At 35.8% G+C, this 12,100-nt stretch overlaps 1 protein-coding gene across 4 annotated transcripts in view; it reads right to left on the reverse strand.

Moving 5' to 3' along the window:
- Positions 1–12,100, reverse strand: part of LOC149196958 (jacalin-related lectin 3-like) — a 274,881-nt gene that overhangs the window by 130,676 nt on the left and 132,105 nt on the right. For 2 of the 4 annotated variants that reach the window (XM_089405694.1, XM_089405692.1), the window contains exon 2: positions 1–138. In XM_089405694.1, coding sequence (XP_089261820.1) covers positions 1–138 — 138 coding nt within the window. Of the gene's footprint in view, positions 139–6,060; positions 6,219–12,100 lie in introns of those variants that run through there. The other 2 variants (XM_089405693.1, XM_089405695.1) reach the window with 2 other exon arrangements.

Consider the following 12,100-nt stretch of genomic DNA (forward strand, 5'->3'; position numbering starts at 1 on the left):
CTTGATATTTGGATCTTTGCCTTTTAAATATTGACCAACATCAGTAACTGTCCCTCCAGTTCCTATCCCAGCAACCAAAATGCCAACCTTCCCCTTTGTGTCTTCCGAAATTTCAGGTCCAGTGGTCTCATAATGGACCTACAAAAACAATTGAAAGGTGATATATTAAGTGGTCATTAAGCTTAACTGTACTAAAAGACAATAAAGTTGTTTTAATGTACAGTCATGACTAGAGAAAAGTATAGACTCTATGCAACTGGAGAGTCAAGAAAAAGCACAAATAGTGAAATAAAGAGTGCCTAGCGCATCTCTTAAAACAGTAACAAATATAGGCTAGAAAGTTGTAATATAATTTATTTTATATTTTCCACTATTATTTTATAATATTCTTTAGGAGGCCCATTTTAAACCTCAAAATTTCTCTAATGATGAAGTGGGTAAAAGTAGATCTAGTCAAATCATGTACGAAATAAGTAATAGCTAAATTCATTTATGAGAATAGAGTAACACTATTTGGCTATCCCCTAATAATAATCAATGATAGGGGAACTTATTTTATCAATGTTACAATCCAAACTTTGATTCAAATTTTCATGATTGGTCACATAAAAACCATTGCTCAACATCCCCAGGCAAATGGCATTGAAATATCATTTAATAAAACATTGCATAGAGGGCTAACCAAGATATGGAACCTCGATATAGATGATTGGGATGATAAATTCTCAGTTGTCTTGTGGGAATATCGCACAACATATAAGCAATCGACTGGGTTTGCATCATTCAAAATTGTTTATGGGAAAGAGGCAGATGTACCACTCCACTATACCTCAAATGTTGCAAGTGTGTAAACTATCCTAAAATATAATAAAAAAGCAAAAAAGGGATGCACTAATTAAATACAACGCTTAGAAGAAGATAGACTCTATGCAACTCACTAGCAACAAGTTATCAAGGGTCAGCAAAAAACATGGCATGATAGAAATCTGCAGGCCAAGAACTTAAAATTCATAGACTTAGCTATGTTTTATGATAGTTGGGTGAAGGAAGAGCCTAGAAAGTTAGAAATTGCATGGTTTGGACCCTTTGTTATTGAAGATATGTGTTCTTCAAGGGTTGTACAGTAAAAGAAATTACAAGGGCACTTATTTAAATCACTTTTCGATGGTTTCCAACTCAAAAAATATATCTCTTCATAAGTATTGGCATGTGGCTGGTCAAAACCTCTACGAGGCACTAGTCACATGGGCTAGTCTAAAAAACACATTGGTAGGCTAAGCTAACATTTTAAATGTATATTAGTATATTTCTATTTAATATTGTCATTTAATGGATTAAGTTAGTAAGTTAGTAGAAATACTATTACAAAATCTTGGGAAAAAAATATTTGTACCATCAAAACAAAAGGTTGTTAAGGAAATGGGGCAAGGATCATATTTGATAAATTATCTAAACAAGGAGGCACAACAAAGGAACTGACATCATCATAAAGGAAGAGAAGAATGTTGCAGGGAATTCAGAGAACATCATTACAGAGAAATTGACTAGACTAGACCGAATAAAGCAAAAATCAGAAGCACAGGGGTTTCACTTAGGGAACCTTTGACATATCACGTGCATTCGTGGCATATTAGACAATACCCTCAATTTGATTACATATTGGAAAATCCATCTAAAAATCACATTATTTAACCCCCTACCAATATGAACCCAATATAGCTTCCCAATTTAAAAAACCCCTATTTCCCTAGAGATTGTAAGTATCCATTTTTCCATTGGCATTTTTTATACCCCTTTATATTTTTTTCATTAACTTTAAGCTCCATTTTTTATATTTTCCAGTATAAAAGCCCTTTACCCATATCCCCAGCGAAGCCCCCGTGATCAAAAGTTGGACCAACCAACTGACCGACTCGAATGAAAGGACCGATATTATACATCAAGTTGGTGATATCGACCAAAGGAGGTCATTTTACTTGGCTGGAATCATTAGGGTTTGCCAAAGGATGAATTATTTCCTATAGGATCTTTGTGAAGCAAAGAAAATCCATATAGATAAGTGTTGCACTATGATTGCAAATTTATTTTCGAATACATGATTAATTTCATATTTGAGAATATATGAAGAATAAAGAAATGAATTGAGTACCCAGAGAATATATGAAGAATAAAGAAATGAATTGAGTACCCAGAAATAAGAACACTAGGAGATGGTTTATAACTTTATTCTAAAGCAAAAAGGAATGAAATACCAATGACAACTAAAATGAAATAAATCTTAAGAACAAAATAATATGACAAGTTAACAAAATAATATGACAAGTTAAGTCCAATAGACATATTACAAAACACAAGAAGAGAGGTGAGAGCTAGAAGATGGAATGTGGGAGGCATACTTGTAGATATTTCAAAAATTTTGAGGCTTTGTTTGTGAAGGCAGAGTTCTTATAGGCACAACTCTTAGACTTCCTATCTAGCTTGTAATGGATCCATGGAAGGGAAGTGGGACAAACTTAGTGATTGTAAAGTAAAGAAGGGGGTATAGTTCCTTGGGTTGTGTAGGGTAATGAGAATGAGAGATTAATGGTTGGAATTGTTACAAGGGTCATTAAACTATGAAATTGTTGAGTTGTTTTTACATATAGTTTATGTATATTTGTATATAGTGTACCAAGGACAATTCAAGAATAATGAAAGTGGAATGTACTACCCAAAACTTGATTCTCAAGTTGTAATATGTTCATGTGCATATCAATTATAGGATAGTGACCTAGCTTGATGTTGGGATAGAGTGTCCATAATATTTTGGGCCAAAAATCCTACACTAATAAAATGTTGAATAGCCTAATTATGTAATTTTACATAATTTTCTATTAATAAAATGCATCTTGGTTGCAAATCAAGTTAGAATAGAGAGTATGGAAAAGGTAGTAGGACACCACAAGAGAAAAAGGGGGATAAGGTTTTAATAGAAATCACTAACAAAAAGAAATAATATAATATCCCCAAGTCTTATGTCATAATTCATATATTATTTCCTAAGTTCACAAGTGTAGGAATGAGTTCCCAAGTCACGGGCATATGATCCTTGATGACAACTTTCCAATAGAGAGATACATATTTAAAGCATGGAAATAGTGAAAAATAAATTCATTTTCATTGTTATTCTTTTCCTTTATAGTCTAGGTATGGTGTGCCTTATCTTATAAAGGAATAAGGCCCTACTTCCCTATGAAACTTGTATATCATAGGTAGGATTCTATTGCCAATACTCCTTCCATTTATTAGGGGAAGGTTGGAGCACTCGAGGGGGAATTGGGTCAATACGAATAACCAAAATGTGTCATAATTCATATATTATTTCGTAATTTCATAAGTATATGAATCAGTTCCCAAGTCACAGGCATATGATCCTTGATGAGAGCTTTCCAATAGAGAGATACATATTTAAAGCATGGAAATAGTGAAAAATACATTCATTTTCATTGTTATTCTTTTCCTTTATAGTCTAGGTATGGTGTGCCTTATCTTATAAATGAATGAGGCCCTATTCCCCTATGAAACTTGTGAATCATAGGTGGCTTTCTATTGCCAATACTCCTTCCATTTATTAGGGTAAGGTTGGATCACTAGAGGGGGAATTGGGTCAATACGAACAACCAAAATGTGAGGCTTGGAGGGAACCTAAGAGTCCATTATTCTAGTTATAGTTCCTAGAACCACAACTCTAAGACATCTTAGTTGGTCTATGTTAGATCCCTAGATGTGAAGTTGGACAAATTGAGGGACTTTGAAGTAGAGAAGTGTGTACAATTCCTTGAGTTATGTAGTTTGATTGGAATGAGAGTGTGGTTGGAATTGTTATTAGAGTTTCATACCTTATCCTAGACATTATTGTACTGACTATGAGACTCGATTGGATTAGATAGTCATTTATCATAGTCCGAACTCTCAGGTGACCTACTATTGATAGAGCTAGAGTAACAAGGTTTATGGATAGATGGAATGTCGAAGGTCTATAGCTAATTAGTGTCATTTGCACAAGGTAAGTGTTAGAAATATGGTTCCATGTGCTTAATGTTGTGTTACATCTTCTGTGTGTGTGTGGTTTATATGTGCTTATGCATGTTGATATTGTTGCTCTTGTTATTTTATGTGTTTAATATAATGATAGTATATATCATATTGCATTATAGGGAATCATTATGGTATCGAGGGCACCGTAATGAAGGAATTATACCTAGTAGAGTGACCACAATGTGAAATTGAGGTATTAAAGTATAGAATCTAGTTGTAAGAGCCTCTAGAAAAGTGAAATTTGTATAATTAATGGTATAAAAGTTGTTAATTTATGGAAACTATGAGCTAAGTTGAAATATACAATCTGTATAAAGTTGGAATTATGGCTCATATAGGAGTATATGCACATTACAAACTTTACTATTTTCTTATATTTTCCCTAATAAAAGGTAAAGGGTTGGTTGGGTAATCTAGTACTACATCAATGCCATTGAGTCAATCTTCTTGCTACTTGATGTTAGTGGTTCACCCTCAAAATTCAAATCAACCATCATGGAGTGTTTCTTATCTTCCAAAACTGATAATTGTGCTTACTGACTATCAAACTTAGAAATTTTCCTCTCTTTGGAAAATCACTCACCTATTACCATTATCTACCTCACTTGATGATTTTTCTCTTAGCATTCAAAATTATTAAATTTAATTATGTTTTGGGTTCATATAGTATGCTATTTTCTTGATATGCCACAAATTCTTAAAATAGATTGCAGCAGGGCAAATTTGAGTCATAAGAGTTTTCTTTTGGCAGTGCATATAGTGTTTTTTGTTTTCTCTGTAATGGCGTATTCATTTTCCCCGTGTTTTTTTTAATTATTTCCACTGAATTGGTCGTTTGTTAAGGTGCGTGGCCAATGCAGTATTGAGGGTATGTACTGAAGACAGTCTGTGGGAGGACTCATGTTGGTCACCGTATCCCACTGCAGCAGAGACTACATAATCTGTGGGAAGTTGTGCAACCCTTATACACGAACGTTCATCGACATTCAGAAATAAATTAGACAATATTCTTATTAAAAAAAACAGGGTCAGAATGCGGTGGAACAGGGAAATATTTTCCTAAAGACCAGGGTCTGGTCATGACTCTGCAATAGAGAATTAAGCTAGTTCTTTTAAAGGAAAGTACGCAACAAGAGGCAAGTCCAAGACCCTGAATGTGAGGACTCGGGCCTAAACCCTGTCGCTCGACGTAACAGAATTAAACTCAGAGGGATTACTCGTTTAAATTCTTTAAAGAAAAACATGGTTCGACCCCGTTTCCGGGTGGACGAGTTTCCAAACCCCAACTGTAATCAAACCCAACAAATATCAACGGAGATAATTCCGGCTCAAAGCACATCAAGAAATAGCGAATAAGTATACTGTCCGGTAACCTAGACGATTTACCAAACCAAACCCTCTGCAGAATAGCGTAACCAGAAGGACATAAAGAAAATAATAGTCGATAAGCCAGCAACGTATGGCAGCATCGCATAAGTTTAGAAAACGTTCTCTGTGGAACATAACCCATGAAGAGTAACTCAAGATAATACAAAAGCAAGGCGAGTCCAAGACCCTGAATGTGAGGATTCAGGCCTAAACCCTGTCGCTCGACGTAACAGAATTAAATTCAGATGGATTACTCGTTTAAATTCTTTAAAGAAAAACATGGTTCGACCCCGTTTCCGGGTAAACGAGCTTCCAAACCCCGACTGTAACCAAACCCCAACTGTAATCAAACCCAACAAATATCACCGGAGATAATTCCAGCTAAAAGCACATCAAGAAATAGCGAACAAGTATACTGTCCGGTAACCGAGACGATTTACCAAACCAAACCCTCTGCAGAATAGCATAACCAGAAGGACATAAAGAAAATAAAGAAAATAATAGTCGTTAAGCCAGCAACGTATGGCAGCATCGCATAACTTTAGAAAATGTTCTCTGTGGAACATAACCCAGGAAGAGTAACTCAAGATAATACAAAATCGGAGACCCTCATACCTGGTGGAAACCCTCGGAGTCATGTCTGTTCTTGGAAGACTCCGCTCCCATCTGGTAGCAAACTCGAAAACGAGAGCAAGGTGTACCTACGAGCAAACCACCACAAATAGATGAAGTATTCGAACTAAGAGCTTAGTCTGCTGTGAAAAAAGGTTTAAACCATAGCTACCAAGTTCGGCAATACGATCCGATTCGGTCGTAAATTCGGAAATTCGAATTCGGTACGGCTTTGTTTTTTTTTTTATATTAATTTCTTTTTATAATAAAAGTTAATGTTTGGTTAAACTTATTAAGATGATGATGGATGAAATTTGGTAAATAAAAAATTTTGTATTAAAAAAATTATAACTAGCATTTGCACCTAATGTTGCAAAGAAAACGCCGTAAGGCATAGTGTGTGGAAGACTATTCAAATGTGAATGGGCTTTTATGGGCTTTTTTGAAAGCAAGGGTCAATGTATTTGAGTTTTAATTTGAGGAAGCCATGTCGAAAAGCGTATTTGGGGGTTGTATTTGGGGGTTAAAGTGGCTACGAAAAGGAATGCAAGTAGTCTTAAATGTCCATTGAACTTGTCTAGACCCCTCATATTTGGATTGAAATTGCGTAGTTGAAGGTGAAGGTAAAGAAATAAATTCACGCGAAACGCGAACAAGAACTGGGTTGGGTATCCATATCGATTTGAATAGGGTTATTTAAGAAATCATTAATCAAACAGGAAATTTAATTAATATGAAGACATATTGAAAACATGTATTATATTCATTGAAATAAATTGATTTTGTTAACAAAATATGTTAAAACCCATTGATAATGAATCAGTTGTGAAGACATAAACTATCAAAATGGTATTTGATCTTGAAACATCCTTTTTCAAGTTTCAAATGGAAAATAGAAATAGTGAATATAATATTCTAAAGAACTTTGTGCTTGTCATTCCATATTTGACATTGTATCAAAACTTGTTGGAGGCATCGAAGACCTGAAGTCATGATTGGCCAACCCAAGTGTAAATGCCCCAAAACAGCCCTTCCTACAAATGCCCTACTTACATTTTTGCGCTTGCCGAGTTTTTACCAAGCTTCTCCTGAGATTTTACCAAGCTTCTCCTGAAATGAGTCAAACTATCGACACTCTTCTGCCTCGTCAAGCCTTTCCTAAGCCAAGTCTACTAATCTAAGTCACATCACAAAGGACATTAAACACGTAGAACACGAAAAACAAGAGTCTAATACAAGATACTTTAACCCTAAAAACAAGACACTGTCGAATACAAAACACTTTAACCCTAAAACTAAGCATCAAGTACATGTCAAGCGTCCTAGAATGTCAATGTCCCCGAGACTGCCCTATTTAGTTGCTAGTTGTTAACATTGCAGAGATCCATCTTAATCGTAGACTTATTAGCGGTTGAAATGGATCTCACTGCTTAAAAATTCAAAGTTAAAATAGCTTCATGTTAATTCAAATCTACATTTTATCCTTCACCTGCATAATAAGAAAGAACAAGAGACCGTAAGAACTCTTAAGAGTCACAAAACAACAATGCAAAATACTTTTAAAGTCGAACATATAGGACATTTCTACGGCATGTGTCCTAGAATGTCAATGTCCCGGGGACTATTGCCTATTTATTTACTGGTTGTTAACATTGCAGAGATCCATCTTAATCGTAGACTCATTAACCATTGAAATGGATCTCACTGCTTAAAAATTCAAAGTTAGGATAGCTTTATGTTAATTCATTTCTTCTTTTATGCACGTATCTTTCTGTTTTCCTCTTTCCCATCTTCTTCCTTTTTTTCCTTTTTTATTACATTACAAAACTGAAATCCATTTCCATTTTAGTTTATTATCATTACCCACACGCATTGCATGTGATATCACATCCATCCAACGGTGTAGAGTGCACCTCCAATATTACAAGTGAGATTCGGTGTAGAGTGCACCTACTATATTACATGTGATTCGGTGTAGAGTGCACCTAGCTTCTCTGGGAGCAAAAAGACTAGAAGGCCAACAGCTGATCTATATTGAATCTCTGTACAATAATAGCAACTCATTTTGTTTCCCAAAAAAGGGGCTTAAAATCATCCGCATCCGAGACAATCTAGACCTGACCTCAACTGCCGTCCTGGTCACAAAGGTCTTATGAACTTCCCATGTCTGGTAACCGAATCAATAAAAATTCAAACCCTGTACTAACCTCCAAACTGCAAAAACACAAATTTCATAATTTTATAGGAAATTTTCTATGAATTCGCAGCAGGAAGGCTAGATGTCTGCCAAATTTGGCAGGCACCTTGACAGCCAAAATCCAGGTCAAAACATTAATTGGCCTCCTAAATAATTAATTATCGAGTTGCTCCCTTGCAATGCTAGATTTCAAAATCTCAGGCATCAATGCTTTAAATTATGCGCAAGCTTCTCTGCTTTTCGAAGATCAGACCCCACGGATTTCACAATTTTGAAACCTTCAATAGGATTTGTACAAAATCTGTTGAATTAGCAAGAAAAGAAAAGAGGTAGAACACAGTAAATACATACATCTGGAAGCGAGGATTGAAGATGAGCGTGAAAAGCCCAATTTAATGCCCTACCGAGGAATGCATAATCCACAAATTGCAGCATCCCATTAAAGCCATGATCAGGCAAACCCCAAATCAATGATGGATGAATCAGAAAGATACCTTCTATGGGCATCTCAACGTGGACCATTTATTTTTCACTATTTTATGTTTCCCTACGTAATGAATAATGTTGGTTATTTGTGAGAATGGTTATTATTGATTATGATACGTAACGAATAATGCTGGTTACTTGTGAGAATGGTTATTATTGATTATTATTGGAGCTGTTTAAACGAAAAATCATATCATCTTCAATATTTATTCAAAGGAAAATTATATTATTTATAATAATAGGTAAATATAAGATATTAGTGATCCATAAAGACATAAATTTTTACTAATATGCATTTATATGTATATTACATTTTAAATTATGTTTTTCAGATAAACTTTTAAAATTATTATATTAAATTTTATTTTTAATTTATCAGATATAATGTTTATTTCAAGATCATTTTAACTTATAAAATATTGGGAAAAAATATATTAAAATAATAACCTAAATTTCATGTTAATATTACAAATAATTAATATAAAAATGAAATGCAAACATAAAAATATTTTGTTTTTCAGAATTTAAATCATAATCAAATTCTTATGAAAACTCATTATATATCGTATCAAACTAATTTAAACAGATTTAGAAAACACATATTTTTAACTCTCAACCCATTTATTACCATTACCAATCTACATTAAATGCCGCAAATCTCATACATCCCACTGAGTGCAGGGTGCACCAGCAAGGGCTAAAAAGCCGGTGGCTGAGCTCTATTGGTGTCCTTTTTTCACTCAGAGGGAGCTCTATTGATGTCAAATATCTTTCTACGGTAATAACAACCCATTTTATTCAAGATAAAACCGATAAAACTGATCCGTATCCTCCAAAATCGTGATCTGACTTCAGTTGTTGTTATCCTGATCACAAAGGCTTTATGAATTTCCTGGCTGGAAACCTAATCAATACAAAAAATTCAAATCCAAACCCTGTACTAACCTTCCAACTCCTAAAACATGAATCTCGTAATTTATACGAAATCTTCTATGAATTCACGGCGGGAAGCCTTCATGTATGCCAAATTTGGCAGGCACTCTGACAGACAAAATCCAGGCCGGAGATAGAGGCGAAAGTGTCAAATATTAACCGGCCCGGAAACTAATTAATTATCGAGACGCTGATTGGAATGCTAAATTTTAAAATATTTGTATCAATTATTTAAATTATACGCGACTTTCTTTGATTTTCGAAAGATCAGACATTCGGATTTCACAATTTTGTAACCTTGAACAGAAATTGTCCAGAATCTGTTGAATCGGGAAGGAAACAAAAGAGGCAGAATACAGTACATACAGATCTCTGTGAGCGACGATGGAAGACGGGGACCCAGCAATAATTGTTGGCTCCTGCGTGAGAAGCCCAATTTAATGTCCTGCCGAGGAATGCATAATCCACCACTTGCAGCGCCGATTATGAATTCCTGCCTGCGTGAAAAGCCCAGCCCAATCTAATATCCTACCAAGGAATGCATAATCCACCGATTCCAGCGAACCCTTTCCTTGAGAATTCATGCCTTCTGCTACAAGTACTCAGACTCAGAGAAAATAATTAACGGAGAAAAATTTTCAAAACACAGTACGCCTCGTATCTCGTACGCCTATCTCAAACCCCTGATATTTCGAGAAGATGAAACTATTCGATGCCAAATGAAACGCCCAAACCGTTTGGGCAACCCTTTTGAATCAACGATCAACGGCTGAAATTGTTGCAATCGTCTAACATATAATCGTGTGGTAGTTGATGGTCTTTCCAGGATGACTAGAATTGATTCCAGAAACAATCATGATCGTACGAGAGAAGAAGTTAAGAGGGTGAACAATCCCAGAATATCTTATTAGATGGAAGTGTCTACTAGAGGAGGACGCCACGTGGGAAGGAAAATGAATTTTACAGAACCCAAATCTGCAATTGCTTGAGTGCAAGCAATTTTGGGTAGAAGGGACTATAATTTCCTCTTCAAATTGAAGGGATGATGAGGGACAAAATAGCCTATCTGACCCAGTAGGCTATAGCCTTGATAAAGGGGTAAAAAACCCAATTTTTCCCAAATTGGGGCAAAAGTTGGATTGGCTGGAGCAAAAGAACCCAAAATTAGGGGTTGCACCCACAACCCCCACATCTTGAAGCCCGTGGAGAAATCTATAAATAGAGAGAAGTTGAGATCAAATGATCATCATGATTTTGTAGAGCAATTCATTTGTGTTCTTGAGCTTAGCTCTGAGGGTTTTAACTTTTAAGAGTCAAGACCCCTTCTCCTATACTAATTTTGGTGCTGAAAAATTCCACCCTAGTTAGTTCTTTTTTTCATTTTCTCTATTTGTTCTAGAACAGGGTATCTTCTATCTGAGAAGCAGTATAGTATGGTGGCAAAGCAAGCAAAATCTGGGTGGATCTCTCTGTGATTAACCTTTGAACAGCATCTAAGTTCTGTGGAAAGCACCTAAACAGTAGGCGTTACTCCTGGAAGTTGAGGCCTGAACAGAAAGAAGGTCCTGAGGCTTGAAAAATCTTGTAAGGGCAGTCTGTAGCAGGTCGAAGTTATATTGAAACATTCAATTTGAGTGGCAAGTTTGGTGAACAGTAAATCATTTTGTGTATTTTTTGAGGATGCCAAAGCAGGAGTAAGCCTGCACAGGTAGACCAAGACCTCCATTCTAAAACAACATCAGGGCCACGGTGGGGTTTGTGTTACCCAAGACTCCTGTGATAGAAGTGATGTGTTCCTGAGGCAACCGAGGTCTTTTCAAACAGAGGTCTGAGGCACCGAAACTTACCTGAGGCAAAGATTCTGAGCGGACCAGAGACATTTGGAGAACAAATTATTTCCTGTTTTGGGTAGATCTGAAGTTCTGGAAAGGAATCAGTACCTGTACACAGCAGAGAGGGTTACGGTTGCAACAGTCTGAGATTTGTGGAAGAGGTCTGAGCTTTCCAAAGACAATACAGAGGCAGGAAATAAGTACGGTTTGGTGACACTTTAGGAATTTTGTCCAGACAAGAGCTCACATAGGGTTTTTGCTGTTAGGAAACTGTACTTGGATAATTTGATGTTTCTGGTTAGGGTACTTCTGTATTGTTGAATTTACTCTGATCTATTGAAACTATATTGTGGAACTTGGATTATACTGTTTGGTGGATTTGTTGAATGATATATTCACTGTTGGGTTTATTGAACTTTTATTGAATACGTATTAATTCTATTGAACTCAGCTATTGTGCAAGAAGAAGAAATATGTTGAAGCCCAAGTGCCCTAAGAAATTCTAGGGAAAAATTACCCTAGACCATTACATCATGGGTTGATGGACCAAAAATCTGGAGGGGAGGGGGAGGGGGGGCAGGCATCTCCCTTTTGA

The sequence above is a fragment of the Pinus tabuliformis genome, chromosome 2_2, assembly GCF_031772625.1.
Source record: "Pinus tabuliformis cultivar Carrire ecotype Pingquan chromosome 2_2, CPIR1, whole genome shotgun sequence".
Taxonomy (NCBI): domain Eukaryota; kingdom Viridiplantae; phylum Streptophyta; class Pinopsida; order Pinales; family Pinaceae; genus Pinus; species Pinus tabuliformis.